At 42.3% G+C, this 17,596-nt stretch overlaps 1 protein-coding gene across 1 annotated transcript in view; it reads right to left on the minus strand.

The window, feature by feature from the left end:
• Window positions 1-621: 621 nt before the first annotated feature.
• Window positions 622-17,596, minus strand: part of adamts3 (ADAM metallopeptidase with thrombospondin type 1 motif 3) — a 268,172-nt gene continuing 251,197 nt past the window's right edge. The window contains exons 17-22 of the mRNA XM_033017939.1: window positions 15,043-15,206; window positions 8,481-8,646; window positions 5,911-6,043; window positions 5,322-5,529; window positions 3,808-3,925; window positions 622-2,780 (exon numbers count right to left, since the gene is read on the minus strand). Coding sequence (XP_032873830.1) covers window positions 2,275-2,780; window positions 3,808-3,925; window positions 5,322-5,529; window positions 5,911-6,043; window positions 8,481-8,646; window positions 15,043-15,206 — 1,295 coding nt within the window. The 3' untranslated portion in view covers window positions 622-2,274. The remainder of the gene's footprint in view (window positions 2,781-3,807; window positions 3,926-5,321; window positions 5,530-5,910; window positions 6,044-8,480; window positions 8,647-15,042; window positions 15,207-17,596) is intronic.

Genomic DNA, 17,596 nt, shown 5'->3' on the forward strand with positions numbered 1-17,596 from the left:
TAGGAGTCACAAAATCATGATGCTGCTCCGTAGAACTTTGATTAGGCTGCATTGGCTGTATGGCGTGTAGTTCTTGTCGCCCCATCACAGGAAAGTTGTGGAGCTTTGAGAGAGGTTGCAGAGGAGGTTTACTAGAATGCTGCCTGGATTAGAGGGTTTCAGCTACAGGAAGAGTTTAGACAGACGGATTGTTTTCTCTAGGTTGAGAGGAGACTTGATAGAAGTATATAAAATGATGAGAGGCATAAATTGGGTAGACAGTCAGAACCTCTTTCCCAGGGTGGAAATATTGAACATGACAGGTGAGAGCGGGAAAGATTAATGGAGGATGTGCGAGGCAAGCTTTTTTTACACAGAGAGTGATGGGAGCCTGAAATATATTGCCAGGAGTGAGATACGATAGTGATGTTGGCTTTTAGATGGAAGTGCGGAGAATAGAAGGATATGGATCATGTACAGGCTGACAAGGTCAGTTTAAGTAGGCATCATATTTTGCACAAACATTGTGGACCAAAGGGCCTGTTGCTGTGCTGTACAGTGTGTAAAATGTAAACCAGGTAGGAAAATGAAATGGCATAAATGCTAGCAATGCGGAAAATTCAAATAGGATCTAATCATATTAAATCAGAAGTTACTTTTATTGCTATGTGCTCTCTCAGTATAACCAACAGCATCAGTAGTGTACACTCAGAATATGACAGGAATCTACATTATTGTACAAAATAAAGCAAATTAAACAAATTAATTCATTTTATTTTCCTTCATGGCATGAAGGACATTTTAAAATTCTAAGCAACTGTCTGAGGGTTTGGGAGTTGTCGTTTTACAAACTAAACACTAGCTTAATTAATTTTCAAAAGCCTTGCGGATAGGCAGCAGTAATTCTTCAGGCATTGGTTTGACTGGAAATTCTGATTTACTAGCACGGCAATAGCAAACATTCTTCCTAGTATTCCACAATGTGCTTTCAGTTGTTGTATCCTAATTATACTTATTTGATTATGTAATGAAATACTGGACACAGCTTCACACTAGTTCAACCTTGTTCTCTCTCCTCCAAAAAATATTAGCTTTTTTGTTTAATACTGCTAGTCATTTTAAAGATGTTTTAAGTTTGAGATCACAGGTACTCTGCTCGTCAATTGCTACTGTGATATCTGAATTATTTGTTGTAAATCACAGTAACAGCATCTTTCTCACTGGCTCACTATAATTGTATTAATGTTTTAATTCTATCCTGTGCAAATTGATTAAGATTGGGAATTGGTCCCTTATTGGGCCTTAATGAGGGAAGGGAGTGGGAAACAACTAGAATACTGTTGCTTCTTTTGGCAAGATACTTATGCAAGACTATTTCACTTGACTGGCCAAATTTCTTCATCGTAAACATACACTAATGCCCTGGAATGTATGATTGAGTGGATCTGAGAAGGGAAACTGGTTACTTTTTTGGCAAATATATTCACTGCTGCTGTCAACAATTGGGACTGTGGACTAAGGAGCCAATTTAGATGCTGGAAACTAGGCACTGGAACGCCGTAAACCTGGAAAGAAATAGCATGTTGCAATTTACTGAGTAGTTTGTAGATTAGCATTAGAGTGATCTGTCCATGGGTGCTAGTAAATACATGCATTGAGTTAACATAGTAAGACAGCCACCACTAATTCTCAGCAACCCATTTTATCTATTACTCTTTGCTATAATCAGACCGTTTTTCAATATCAGGCTTACACTGATATTTAGACATGGTTATGTAACATTGGTAAACATCCATTGGAGCAAACTGTATTTTTAATAACTAATGCTAACATTCGCATGTACAATATTTACACAGCAGCTGCAAATGACAAATTATTCATTTCACTGACAAATGTGACTGACTTGACGACATGCCATTTTCTTATTGATCAATGCACCGCCAAAACCTGAACATTAGCACCTCTTTAATTGTATGGCTTTGATTTTTTTTTTAAACACATCGTATGAAATGAACATGTTGTCACAACTGGCAGACTGAGTTATGTCCTCCACATTTGGAAAATCTTTGGTGACTTTGTAAGCCCAAAAAATTTGGGGGCTGCTCAGATACAAAAGAATAAAGTGCCAGCACTTCACATCTCATTGAAAGAGGGAAAAAAACACTTGCCAGTTTAAATCCACTGGAGTAACCCAAAGTCCTTTTAAATATTTAGTGTAATATGATATCTACAATTTTAACAATGGTATTATTTTTTCACCGAGGAATGTTTATTGCATGTAGGAAGCATCCTCCTTCATGTGTTTACCAGAGGAGACTGTAATGTGGTATGTCTGTCTGTTGTTGTCCTGTCCGTTGACTGGGAAGCTGTGGATCTGTTAATGGGAAGGCGAGTGCTGCTTTGAAGCAAATGCTGCTGTGACGCCACCAATCTGTGAGGCCTGCTGTCAGCAGAAGCAAGGCTTTTTTGAGAGGACCCAACACCTTTTGTTTTGCCGAGGCCTGTGGTTATTGCACTGGGCTGTGTGTTCCTTCCTCTTGCCAGCCTGTTGCCATTTGGACTTCTGCTCCTGAATGCGGTATCCAGCTGATGTGTTGGTGCCATCTCCATACTAGCTCTGTTGTCAGCATCAGCCATTAACTCCTCGAGTTCAGCAGTGCCGGTGAAGAAGGGGGGAGGCAGAGTGCTGCTGCGTTTGCTGCAGGATTCACAACAGAGTTTATTGTAGCCTGGGATGGAGCAATACCGAGCAAGCACTTCCATTTGGCAGAATATAGACTTGTCTTTAAGGCAGGGCTCATCTACAAAAAACAATAACATTTGTTATCCTTAATAATAACAAGCAGAGAAAAAGAATAGTGTACTTCTTATGGCATGGGGGAGGGAATTGGGAGGGAGGGAGAGAGTAGGAAAGAGAAAGGGAGCTGGAGGTGGGAAGTTGAGAGATGGAGGTGGGAGATGGAGGGGAGAGGGAAGGTGCCGAAGGCTAGTGGGAAGGAGGAAGGGAGCTGAGGCAGATGGGGGGGGGGGGGGGGGAGGGAGCTGGAACTACATAGAAGATGCTGAAAGTGAGTGAGCAGAAGCTGGAAGTGAGTGAGAGGTAGAGGTGGAGGTGGAGGCAGTCAGGGAGATGGAATTGGAAAAGATGGGCATGAAAGTGAAAGGGTAAGGAAGTGGAGGGAGGAAGGAAACAGATGGCAGGTGGGTGAAGGAAGGAGGAGAAGCAGGAAACTGGGAAAGTGGTAGGGAGGTTAAGAAGGAGCTGTAATTCTGAGGGAACTAGAAGGGAGAGAGGGTAATGGGAGTAGGAAGGGAGAAAGGGAGATGGAAATGGAACGGTTAGAGAACCATGGGGGAAACCCTATCTTGTAGCAAGTTTGCAAGGTTTACAAGTAACCCTTGGAAACCTATCCATTAAGTCAGTTTAAGCTCTCACCTCATGACATCCCTTCTGTTGAAGGTCATACTGCCTCCATCTTGTTGGTTAAACAACCTTTTTTCTAACAATTTTAATATTTATACATCTAATTCAGTCGTAGAGTCAAGTCAAGTTTATTGTCAAATGCACAAATATGGTGAGGTACAGCCACAGTAAAAATCTACTTGCAATAGCACAGACTCAGACAAACATACATAAACATAAATTATACATAAAGGACATGCAATTTTGCAAAATGGTAAAAAAGAAAACAAGCCTGCTGTGCAAAACATAATTTAAAAAATATATAAAATTCAAGTCTTGTTCAAGAGTCTAAACTTTAATGTCCCTTCTCTTGGAGGATCCTGCAATCCTATACCTGATGATTGTTCATCACAGCAGGTACATACCACCACAAGGAGGACGTCTGCAGACTCTCGTTGCTTCCGGCTTTTTCCCATCACACTGATTACTTGCACGGCATGTAACTTGCCTTTGTTCAATTCCTTCACCACATGTGATGGAACACTATGCACAATTAAACACAGAAAGAAATATGGTAAATCATTTTTCATTTTGTGTCAAGAGCATACAATGACATTATAGTGCTCACATTATGATGCAGTGGATTTGTGCCTGCCCATTCCATCCTCACTTCCCAGTGTCTTCCCAATGTGACAAATCTGCACAGCACTGATAGTTATACAACAAACAATATTACAAAAATGACTTCCAATACTGTATCCCAATGTTATCCTGTGAATGTTACCATTTAGTAGCAACAGTATAGCACCTCTGATCAGTCTTTGTAAAGTACTTTGGGACACTAAGATTGAGAATCGTTCCTTGAAAAACACATGATTGCTAGAACTGCAGATAGTGAAGAAGGCCATCAAAGGACACAGCGGGATATAGATCAGCTACAAAAATGGACAGAGAAAGGGCAGGTGCAGTTTAATTTGACCAAGCGTGAAATGTTGCACTTTGGGAGATCAAATGTAAGGGTAAAGTGACCAGTTAATGGCAAGACCCTGAACAGTGTTGACGTACCGTAGGATCATGGGGACCAAGTCCATAGCTCCCTGAAAGTGGCAACACAAGTAGACAAAATGGTAAAGTGTTGTGTGGTATGCGTACTTCATTGGGGCATTGAGTCAGGAAGTCATGTTGCAACTTTATAAGGCTTTTATTAGGTCACATTTGGAGCAATGCATGCATTTCTGGATGCCCCCTTACAATATGAATTGGAGGCTTTGGAGAGAGTGCAAGAGGTTTACCAGAATGCTGCCTGGATGAGGGGGCATTAGCTACAAGAAGAGGTTGGATAGACTTGGATTGGTTTCTCTGGAGTGCTGGAGTGGAGGGGAGACCTGAAAGAAGTACATAAAATTAGGAGAGGCATAGATACGGTAGAATCAGAACCAGGGATTCAAAAGCTCAAAGACTCAAAGTTATAGCTTATAGGTGAGTGGGGCAAATTTTAAAGGAGATGTGCAGGACATTATTTTATTATATAGAGAGTGGTGGTGCCTAGAATAAGTAGTGGTGGAAATAATGGTGTTTAAGAGGCTTTTAGATACAGTAAACACATGGATATGCAGGGAAAGGAGGTTCGTGGATCATGTGAAGCAGATGAGATTAGTTTACCTTGACATCGTGTTCAGCAAGACATTGTGGGCCAAAGGGCCTGTTTCTGAGCTGCAAGGCTCTATGTTCTAATATTTTCTATCTTTTCTTACTGTTTAATTGTGTTATTTCCCAAATAGCTGGTGGAAACTCAAATTTGAATAATGCATCATTTACGTTTTTTAAAATACCAATCTCCCACTAAATTGTGACCCAATTTCCGAGAGGTATACCCCATGATGCACAATGTATCAGTGTGTGTATGGTGGACTGGCAAGGGGTCTCGCTGCTCACTGACCTCTAACCATGGCCCTGTTTTCCACTGAGCCGGGCAGGGCTTTCGATTGCAAGCCCGGCGGCTCTCAGGGCGTTCACCGGTGCAGTATTTACTGTGCACTGAGCGGTTCATTCCATCAGTCATCAGATGCATGCAGCGGACAGTGCGGATCTGATAGCCAGAACTCCCACAGGATTTTGTGCAGTGTTCCCATTCCGCTGCTATCCACCTGATCACGGGCAAAACAAGATGGGGTTTATTTCCAGAGATCCATGCCATCATCTGAAGGTTCACTATCCTTTTTGTTAAACAGTCATCCAGCCAGGAGACACTGAGAGTTTTCAAACAGTGAGAAATAATGATTTGAAAGAAATACTTGTTCTGTTTAGCAATATTTCAATGATTTATTAAATGACTGAATTTATTAGCTTATATATTCAGAGTAAAATGTATTTAACCGTATAAGATTATAACATCGACTGCATGATGAAAATCTTTTACGTGTACTGTAGGCCAGGATTAAAGGGGCCTTGCTCCCTTTGATACAGAATCCAGGCATGGGATATCTTTTATGCACCTGCAAATCTAATCATCAATAACTGTTACTTACACAGGCAGCTTACATTCCTGTAGGTTGCACATTCTGCGTATAGGTTTTGGCTTTTTGTCTGCCTCACAGTAACTGCGATGAACCATTTTATTATCCGTTTTCCTGCGGCATCCATATTTTGTGTATTGAAAACCTAGTAAAACAACCTGGGTCATTTATCTATGCCAAACATAACTTAAATTTTGTGTTAAAACAAAATGGTGTTAAAAAACAATACAGTAAACCCTTATTTGAACGATCCCCTTATAACCGATGGCGGACATAGCGGACACATCTGCCGACCCATCCCCGGCTCGCACCGTTTCCATCCCCGACTCGCAAGGTGCACCAGCGAGCTCTTCTTAAGCCACTGAAAGGAAACAATGTGCTGGAGTAATTCAACAGATCAGGATCTCTGGAGAGCACGGATAGGAGACAATAGGCCCTTCCACGGACTGATTCAGCCAGCTGAGCTACTCCATCAATATGTGTCATAGTCATAGAGTCATACAATGTGGCAACAGGCCCTTCGGCCCAACTAGCCCACACCAACCATCCCGCATCTACACTAGTCCCACCTGTCTGCGTTTGGTCTATATCCCTCTAAACCTGTCCTATCCATGTACTTGTCTAAATATTTCTTAAATGGTGCAATAGTATCTGCCTCAACTACCTCCTCTGGCAGCATGTTCCATGCGCCCAGCACTCTTTGTGTGAAAAGGTTACTCCTCAGGTTCCTATTAAAATCTTTCCCCCCTCACCTTGAACCTATGTCCTCTGGTTCACAATTCCCCTACACTAGGCACGAGACTCTGTGCGTCTACCCGATCTATTCCTCTCATAATTTTGTAAACTTCGATAAGATCACTCGTCATCCTCCTGCTATCCAAGAGCCTGCTCAACCTCTCTCTCCCTATAGCCCAGGCCCTTATGTTCTGGCAACATCCTCATAAATCTTCACTGCATCCTATCCAGCTTGACAACATCTTTTGTATAACATGGTGTCCAGAACTGAACACAATACTCTAAATGCAAACTCACCAATGTATTATACAACTGCACGTTATACATGTCTTATGCAACCCAACTTCTATACTCACCTCACCAGGATGGTGAATCTGTGGAATTCATTGCCATGGAAGGCAGTGGAGGCCAAGTTAATAGATATTTTTAAGGCAGAGATAGATAGATTCTTGATTTGTACGGGTGGCAGGGGTTAAGAGGAGAAGGCAGGAGAATGGGGTTGAAAGGGAAAGGTAGATCAGCCAAGATTGAATGGTGGAGTAGACTTGATAGGCCAAATTACCTAATTCTGCTCCTATCACATGAACTTCACTTTAAAACTAAGCGGAAAAATTGCTGGTCTGCACCAACAAGCCCTTCTACACCAGTTCACTGCTCTTTCTTCAGCTTGCCCCCACTGACAGGATGTGCTCAGTCCCCGGGGGGCTCCCTCCCTCTCACCTGCTGTCAAGTCTACATCTGCTCTTCCTACTGGATCGGCTGTACCTTCACTGTCACTGTAAGCCTATCCTGTGGACCATTCCCCAGCCAAATTAAGTTAACCTCTCCCCAACTGCACAAACAAACTTCCCTGCAAAGATGTTGGTTCCATTCTGGTTCGGATGCCACCAGTCCTGCTCATACAGGTCACACCTCCTCCAGAGATGGTCACAGTGATCCCAAACTCCAAAACACTCCCTTCTACTCCCTTTAGCCACATATTAATCTAGCCTATCTTCCTATTCCTATTGATAGAATTAATCCACAGATTGTAACTGTAGAGGTCCTCTTCTTTAATCATTGACAGCTCTCTAAAATTGCCTTGCATGATGTCATTTTCTTGTTTAACCTACTGTATGTCGTGGGTATCAATGTGGATCAGAATCTCTGGCCTCCCCTCATTTATGAAAATGACCTGCAGCCACCCTGATCAGGAAGGCAAATTAAAAGCCTTGTTTGCGGTCATAGAAACATCTGTCTGCTCCTCTTCCGATTGATCCACTATCACTATAGTGCTCCTAGATATTTTCCCCTCCTCTCCTATACTGCTTTCCCATGGGAGGCCATTCCATATGACATATTAAATTTGTTTCTCTCTCCATAGCTGCTGCCTGATCTGCTATTTGCATTTTTATTCTTTTTTTAAATACTTATAACCGCTTGATGATGTGAGATTTATCAGATAAATATACCCTTGCTTATATCTACTCAAAATCTAGCCAAGTGGGAAAATGGCCAGATAGTCAGCTCTATTGGTGTTAGTTGAGGAATAAATATAGTCAAAGATCCAGGGAAATCTCATCCCTTCTTTGCATTAGTGTCAGCAGAGCTTAGGTTTAAAATAGCTTCAAATGCTCTGAAATCTGGCACTTTTGATAATGCAGTCTACAAATGTGCTGCACTGAGGCATTAGCATTCATTTTAAGCTCAGGTTTCTTGAATGAAACTTGAAGCTGTATCCTTCTGACTCAGAGATAAGGTCGTATTAACCATTGAGCAACTGCTGGCCTTGTTGTTATTGCAATTAATAAATGGTTAACAGATTACACCCACACCATCATTAAAATATCTAACTCAGATATAATTACCTCCAGCACATTGTTTGGAACACTGGGACCAGCTCTTCAGAGCCCATTCAAATACGTCAAGATCTTCCTGAAGCACATTATTGTTGCTGATGGTTGGCAAAGAGTCTTCATGGATAATATAGTTGTAGGTGAGACTTGATTTGGTGCTATTATTCCGAGGGATAATCTGAAAGAAACGAAGGATTTAAAAGGAAAACCAATATCCGGGGATGAAATTACTAGATTCCACAGTTGGACAGTTGTGGTTACTGGGACTTTCTTAGATCTGATATGTGGATATCCACCACTGTATTCAAAATTCAACAAGCCACTTCTGTCATTATCATTATCATATTTTACCATCATCCCTTTTGTTGTTTATCACTTCTTCACTTAAATTTAACACAGGTCTTGCCTTCTGTCCTCTTCCCGCTGACTTTTGGTTTAAAAGCAGCTCATTTTAATCTCTCCTGGGCCTCGATCGTTTACCTGAATGTTGTCGCCCTTCTAACTTGCAGCTGACCCAACTGAATATTTCTGGTATATTCTGCTTTCATCACCTTGAAAGTTACTAAGATCTGATTTGTCTGATCACCACCATGCCATTTCCAAGAGTATTGTGGTCATAGAGTCATACAACATGGAAACAGGCCCTTTGCCGAACTTGCCCAAGCTGACTAAGATGCCCCATCTACACGTCCCACCTGCCTGCATTTGACCCATATTCCTCTAAACCTTTTCTATTCACGTACCTGTCCAAATGTATTTTCAATCTTTTCATAGTACCTGTCTCAACTACCTCCTATGGCAGCTTGTTCTATATTCCCACACTCGTTTGTGTGGGAAAAACATCGAACCTCTGGTTCCTGTTAAATCTTTCCCCTTTCACTTTAAACCAATGTCTTCTGCTTCTTGATTCCCCTATTACTAAGACTCTCAGCATTTACCCTATTTGTTCATTTATAATTTATCATTTATACATCTCTATTAGATCACTTCTCATCCTCCTGTGCTCCCAGGAATAAATTCCTAGCCTGCCCAATCTCACCCTGTACCTCAGGCCCTCAAGTCCTGGCAACATCCTCGTAAATATTTTCTGTACCTTTTCCAGCTTAACACCATCCTTCCTATAACACTGTGATCAATACTGAACACAAATGCAGCCTCATCAACATCTTGTACAACATGTAACATATCATCCCAGCTTCTATACTCAATACCATGACTGATGAAGGCTAATGTACTGAAAGCTTTCTTGACCACCCTATCTACCTGTGATGTCACTTTCAAATAATTATGTACCTGGACATCCAGTTCACTCTGCCATATGACACTCACCAGAGCCCTGCTATTCTCTGTGAAAGTAGTTGAGCTAACAGACAATAGACAATAGGTGCAGGAGTAGGCCATTCGGCCCTTCGAGCCAGCACTGCCATTCAATGTGATCATGGCTGATCATCCCCAATCAGTACCCCGTTCCTGACGGGTGCTCCGGTTTCCTACCACATTACAAAGACGTACATGTTTGGAGGTAAATTGGCTACTGTAAAGTATACATTGTCTCTGGTATGTAGTATAATGTTCAGGTACAGGGGATTGTGTGTCCTACGGACACGGTGGGCTAAAGGGCCTGTTTCCACAATGTATCTCTTGTTTAAAGTAAAAGACTAGCTATCTAGTCCTGGAGAAAATATCCTTTTTCCATGTAATCTCTCTGGAGTAATCAGGCACCGTTGTATCTTATGAACACAGTCTGTCAGTTTCACTGTAGATGGCTGCTGAAAGTGACAAACAATTGCTTCTATTGACACGTGCTGTGACCATGGTTAATATTTTAGCATGAGAATACAAATAAACAAACTGCTATTAAAACTATTTTTGAAAATCCTGTGTGTGGTAGGAAGAAACATTGTTATTTCAAGTCTAAAACTCACTAGGCGATTCGCCCTTTCCCCATTGACATCGTTATTTTTACAATGTGATTTTCTATAAAGCAAGGTTTCTTTCGAATGCAGCTAGCACAGAGCAGAACCACCAACATTTCATGGTCTAGAACAAAAATCCTAGTCAGAATAATACTAACCATGAATCTACTGAATTGTTATAAAACCTGGTTAACCCGTCTGACCCAGATTTGCATATGTAGTATCATAACTGCTAGATTAAAAGTGAAAAAGGATAAAACCAGACAGACGACCTAGTCACTAAAAGTGGTCCAGCAATAAAGTCACGTCGATCTTATTTGACCTTTTAAAAGTATCCCTTGCAAACAGTGTTTAAATGTGGAGAGCTGACACAAGAAGCACCAGGCATACCTACATTTTAAGAGGCTTCTAGAATCTGAAACATTCACAGTTTATCTTTCCATAAATGCTAACTGTCTTTTTTTGTTTCCATCTGTATTTTTCCGAATTTCCAGAATCTGTAGTTTTTTTAAATTTTTGCGAACAGGTATTCTAGCCCCTAAGACATGTACCTGCACACCCAGATCTACCTGCTATACGGTACTCACCAGAGCCCTACCATTCTCTGCGAAAATAGTTGAGTTAACAGACCAGTAGCTCATGCATCTGGCTAGGGTCAGGAGGTCTTTGGAGCAGATTAACTATTTGAGTTAGGTGCAATAACATTTTTAAAATAGACAAAAGTGCTGGAGAAACTCAGCGGGTGCAGCAGCATTTATGGAGCAAAGGAAATAGGCAACGTTTTGGGCAGAAACCCTTCTTCAGACTGATGTAGGGGGGGCGGGGAGAGGAAAGGAAAAAGGAAGAGGAGGATTCCGAGGGCTGAGGGAGAAAACTGTCTTCGGAGGGAGGAGGAGACTTCTTCAAAGTAGGCATACCTTGAGAAGATTTTAAAGATGTTTTGGCAAGTACAAAGAGAGAAAAGCTTATTTTATCAAAAACAAATTTGGTCCTTTATCAAAAGCATTAAACATTCTGTAAATCTGATCTCTTTAAACTTCTCTAAGAACATCAACCATAGTTTCTCTGGTCTCTGTATGCAACTGAAGCCATGTACCGCCAGTACAGCTCTAATAAATATTTTTTGCGCTGTCTGCAGGGCCTTTGCACCAATAGAATAATTCACATGGGATTGTGCTCTTTGCAATTATTTGTCATTTGTAAATCTTTCAGCCCTTCAAATCATTTTGCCATTCAATTAGATCTCTAATTTAATACCAGTTACCTGCTTTTAGTCTAAATCCTTTGCCATAATTACCGAATAATGATAAATCGCACTCAATCTTAGCTTCAAAGGTCCAGCACCATTAACCTTCTGGAGGAGAAAATGCCAAGTTATTAAGTGTGTGAACTTAATACTTAGTGTGTGATTAGTACAGGTACAGACCCTTGGGCTCATCATGACTGTGTCGTACATGATGCAAATTTAAACTAATCCAGGCTTCATGAATATGGTCCGTATCACTCTATCCACTGTCTAAATGTATTTTAGACGTTGCCAGGGTACATACTTCCACCACCTCCCTGGCTGCTCGTTCCAGTTCCCATCACTCTTTGTGGAAATGGCGCAGTGGTGCAGCGGTAGAGTTGCTGCCTTCCGGGTTCGATCCCAACTACGGGTGCTGTCTGAATGGAATTTTGCGTTCTTCCCATGACCTGCATGGGTTTTCTCCAAGACCTCTGGTTTCCTCCCACATTCCAAAGACGTATAGGTTTGTAGGTTAATTGGCTTGGTGTAAGTGTAAATTGTCCCTAGTGTGTGTAGGATAACGTTAATGTGCGGGGATCGCAGGTGGGTGCGGACTCGGTTGGTCGAAGGGCCTGTTTCCGCACTGTATCTTTAAACTAAACTAAATTAAAATACTTGCATCCTATATCTCTTTTACATTGTCCTCCATTCGCTTGAAACCAATATCCTCTAATATATGACGTTTCCACTCTAGGAAAACAACTCTATCTACCCTTTATAAACCTGTCTTAATGTTATATACATCAATCAGGTTTCCCTCAGCCTCTGACGCTCATAAGAAAGCAATCCAGCTTGTCCAACATCTCATAATTGCTAATTTTCTTCAACCCAAGTAACATCTTGGTGAACCTGAATCCTCTTTAAAGCCTCTAATAATTCTTATAATGTGGTGACCAGAACTGCAGGCATTACTCTAAATAATTTATGCGTATAACTGGATAAGAGATGGTTAAACAGCTAAATGGGGGGGGACTAACAAAACTATGAGAGCAGGACTTTAATGAGAGGGAACATTTGGTGCTATTTAAACAAAGGGCTATCCTTGAACACTGATCACTCTCCCTACACAATTTGCTTAAAAATGATGAAGATCTACTATTTTAATCATCATTTTGGTCAATTTACGTTTCTTTTTCCGATTATGTCACATTGAAACAACATGGGCCCATTGCTAAATGCATTATGTAAATACATATTTTTGCAAGCATGCTGAGAATAACAGCTACGGTGTAGGTCCATCCTGAGACTGGTAGCTCCTCAAATGGGATTCAATTTAAAGGTAAGTCTAGATAGAAACAGAAAATAGGTGCAGAAGTAGGCCATTCAGCCCTTCGAGCCAGCACTGCCATTCAATATGATCATGGCTGATCATCCAGAATCAGTACCCTGTTCCTGCTTTCTCCCCATATCTCTTGATTCTGTTAGCCCTCAGAGCTATATCCAACACTCTCTTGAACACATCCAGTGAATTGGCCTCCACTGCCTTCCGTGGCAGAAAATTCCACAGATTCACAACTCTCTGGGTGAAAATGTTTGTCCTTATCTCAGTCCTAAATGCCAACCCCTTATTCTTAAACTGTGACCTCTGGTTCTGGACTCCCCCAACATTGGGAAAATATTTTCTGCATCTAGCCTGTCCAATCCCTTAAGAATTATATATGTTTTGAAAAAGATCCCCTCATCGGGACTTTCGTCCTGCCCTAAGCTACAATGTTAAATACATCTATCTTCTATCTATACACAACTAAAGCTCTGATCATATGCTCTTCCGGCTTACATGGTTTTTCTATTTGCGCAAAAACGGCACGCGATAGCGCTACAATTTTTTGCCAGCTCACTCACCGTTCTCCTGTGCTGCGAGTGCAACAAGTACAACTGATCGGTGGTATATTGTAAAAGTTAGCTAGGTTTAAAAATTGGAAAAAACGCGTCTGCGCAGATCGATCTCCTCTCCTGCCAGTCAGTGCCACACGGATTGATCTCTTCTCCTGTCACTCCCTGGGACGGCCTGCCCCTTCCTGCGCCATCGCATCTTTACTGGAGCTGAGGGAAGCTGCGGGTGGCCGGCGGAAGTCGCCCACAGGACACAATTTTCGGAGGGACCGGAAGCGGCGCGGCGATGTCGCCAAATGGAAAGAGGTGAATCTGATCCCGGCGGAGGAGAACGTCCAACGCCCGCTGCGAGTCCCAAACGCACCGCCATCGCAGCTCCAGCCACTTCCCCTCTGGTCCCCCTCGCTAGCTCCTGCCCCCTCCCCCGTCATACCCCCCTCTCCCTCATGGCTCTTCCCCATCCATCCACACGCTGGCATGGCCCCCCCCCCCCCCCCCGCCGTCCACACGCTGGCGTGGCCGTAGCTGCTGGTAGTTCCGGACCGATCCGAGGCCTGGCTCTGAGTGCGCTGATGTCTGAGGCTCCTCCGGGGCTCGCAAGAAGGGCGAGGAGCGACAACCTCGAGATCCTGGAGAGGGAGAGTAGGGGAGGAGAGGGGATAGAGGGAGAGGAGGGGAGTAGTGAGAGGAGCATAGTTATGGAGGGAGAGAGGGAGTGTCTGAGGGTAAGGGAAAGGAGAGGTGAGGGAGGGATTGGGGAGGGTAGGAGAAAAGGGAAAAGAAGAGGGAGGAGGTGAGGAGGGAGAGTGGGGGAGGAGGGGGAATAGAGGGAGAGGAGGGGGGAGTAGAGGAGGGGGGAGTGGGGGAGGAGGGGGAATATAGGGAGAGGAGGGCAGTGGGGGAGGTTAGGAGGGATAGTGGGGGGAGGTGAGGAGTGGGGGAGGTGGGGGATAGAGGGATAGGAGGGGGGTAGGGAGGGGAGATGAGTTATGGAGGGAGGGAAGGAGGGAGTGACTGAGGGTAGAGGAAAGGAGAGGGAGAGAGAGGTGAGGGAGTGATTGGGGGAGGGGAGGAGGAGAGGGGAAAGAAGGGGGAGGGTGAAGAGGAGGGGGAGATAGTGCTAGGGATGAGGGGAAATGAGCTGGTGCAATATTGCATTGGGGGACCAAGCCTCCTGTCCCCCAAGCCTACGGGTCCCACAGTCTAGTGCCACTTAAAAGCTGAAACATTTTGCTTGCACAATGCGTCTCTAAAATGTTTGCTACGATAAATGTTTTGACATTTTCTTTAACGTCAGTGATTATCTGAAGTGGGTTAAAAGGACTATGACAATGTGGTATCAATTTTTCCAGACTTTCCTCATTGAGAATAGCTTCTTGTAAGAAGCTAGTGTTGGAGGAATCTCACTATTAATGAGTGCTTTTATCCTTTTATCTTACAAATTTTATTCCTGTTTATTCAGAGATCTGAAGTCATTAGCATTGTCAATTTTTTTTGTATTATTGATAACAAGATTAAATTTAAAAAAAACACTCACCAGGACCACCACAGCATCATGCAAAGGGCCATCTGTATGGAGAGTTTCCATATTGTCCTCCAAGGTGTACTGCCATTCTATTCCCAACTCAATGAAGATTTTTGTCTTGGCTTTCTCTCCTTTACCATTCAGAATGTAATGGCCTGTAGCCTGGTTCTTGACAGCTGATTAGAAAAGAAAACTGAGGTATGTATGGGAAAATACTTATCAACATATCAGTTTTAATTCTCAACACAGCTATGGTGGAAATCTATTGAATTAATTATTTGGGGCAATTTTTAACATATGATATGAATATGCAAAAACATACAATGGATATTCAACATCGAAAAATATATAAGAAAAGCTGGTTTGTTGCCTATTTAATATGAATATAAGACATTCAGATATTACTCAGCAAGCAAAAGAACAGCCAGGGAAGGATGTTAGAACTATTAGAAACAATTAAACAAAAATCAAACTGCTGGTGGAATTCAGCAGATCGATCAGCAGCAGTGGGAAGGAGCTGTTGACACTTTGTCAAGACCCTGCAATAGATGAGTGGAATGTGAGCAGTGATGGGGATGTGAACAGAATGTGAACAGGGTGAATGCCTGGTAATTATGATCCAATATGAATGCCGTAAGTGTTACATAGACAATGAATGTCTATATTTACTTTCTGTTACTTTTGTACATATGGATTATTTTTCTCCTTTTCCTCTCCCAGGGAATGTGTTGAATCCATACTAAAGACTTGTTTGACAAGAGTGGGTTTCCTCGGTTATTTAATTCCTACACACGAGCTCTGTTAATGTAAGCAGTGAGTTTGACAGCAGATCCAATTGCAATCTCAACCAGTCTCCACATATTTCAACAGGATTCACATAACAGTAACTACTTTCAGCAGAAATAATCAGGTGACCGTGATTTTCAACAGGATTTGTTGGATGGACACCAGGAATCATGGCCAAGTGAAACTTTACTGATCAATTCAATGTGCTGAAACAATGTTGAAATGTATCCCAGTATACTGTATGTACAAAGATCACCCAACTCAACAGGATGGATTTTTTATACAATGGGTAACCCATTGGTATTTTTATACAGTGCTTGACCCATCTACATACTGAAGAAACTCAGCGGATCAGACAGCATCTCTGGAGAAAAGGAATAGGTGACGTTTCTGGTCGAGACCCATCTTCATACTTTTTCAGAAGAAGGGTCTCGACCCGAAATGTCACCTATTCCTTTTCTCCAGAGATGCTGTCTGACCCTCTGAGTTACTCCAACATTTTGTGTCTATCTTTGGTTTAAACCAGCTTCAGCAGGTCTTTCCTGTACATACTGTAATAGTTTGATAAACATTAGAGTCCTGAATAGACAACAGGTTAATTTCATTACATTTTGCCATTCTTCAAATTCCTTAAACCATCTTAAATCATAGAAAAGTGGAGACACAAAGGACTGTAGATGTTGAACCCTTGAACAAAACACAAAATGCTGAAGGAACTTAACAGGTCAGTCTGCATCAGTGGAGAAAAGGGACAAAGGACTCTTCGGATCAGGACTTTTCTTCAGGATAATTAGAGTGGGGGGGGGGGGGAAGAAAGCTGGGAAAGTGGGGTGGGTGACAAAGTGATAGTGTGACAAGTGATAGTGTCTGGGTCAGAACATTACTGAACAGCAGGAATCACAGAAGGGGAGCTGTGAGAGAAATCCCATCGGAGAGTGGACAATGATAAGTAGCAATACTTTGAAGGAATATCACAGTGGAGCAGTAAAATTGGGACACAAGAGACTGTTGGTGCTGGAATGTTATATCATTGATACATTTATAAAAGTTATTGTTGAATTTATTAATCCATGCATAATTAAAACATAAATCAGGGGAGTGAGATTCTGACCCTGTGGCAGTGGCTCTGAGTATCAACCATCAGAACCCTTGATAGTACTCCGTAGTTATTGCCTGTATTTTTGGTTATTGAAGGGTGGAGATAACCAGCGTGAACTGCTAGGAGGGCAGAGAGGGATAGTGTAAGCTGGAAGGAGGACAGCATCAGCGTGAAATAGAAGGAGCACAGTGAGTTCCAGTATAAACAAGTGGGATAATGTGGATTATTTGAAGAGGAAGCAAGTCAGTGCCAATGTCAACCAGAAGGAATGCAGTGTCAGTGTGAACTGAAAGGAGGACAGTGGATGTCAGCGTGAACTGGAAAAACAGAAAGATCTCCAGTATTAACTGTGGGAGTGTGGGAATGAGAACTTGTGGACAGAGATTGGAGAGTGTGAGTGCGAATTAAGAGAGTAACAGCATTAACTGGGGAAGGGGACCGAGTATGATTGTGAACCTAATTGGTGCGTCTGTGTAGAAAGAAAGAATAATTAAGTCCATACATCATGCGAACAGAATTAGGTCATTCGGCCCATTGAGTCTACTCCACATTCAATCACGGCTGATCTATCTTTCCCTCTCAACCCCATTATTCACCCTTCTCCCCATTAACCTTGACACCTTTATTAATCAAGAATCTGTCAATCTTCACCTTATAAATAACTAATGATGGCCTCCACAA

Source organism: Amblyraja radiata, chromosome 3, assembly GCF_010909765.2.
Source record: "Amblyraja radiata isolate CabotCenter1 chromosome 3, sAmbRad1.1.pri, whole genome shotgun sequence".
Lineage (NCBI taxonomy): Eukaryota > Metazoa > Chordata > Chondrichthyes > Rajiformes > Rajidae > Amblyraja > Amblyraja radiata.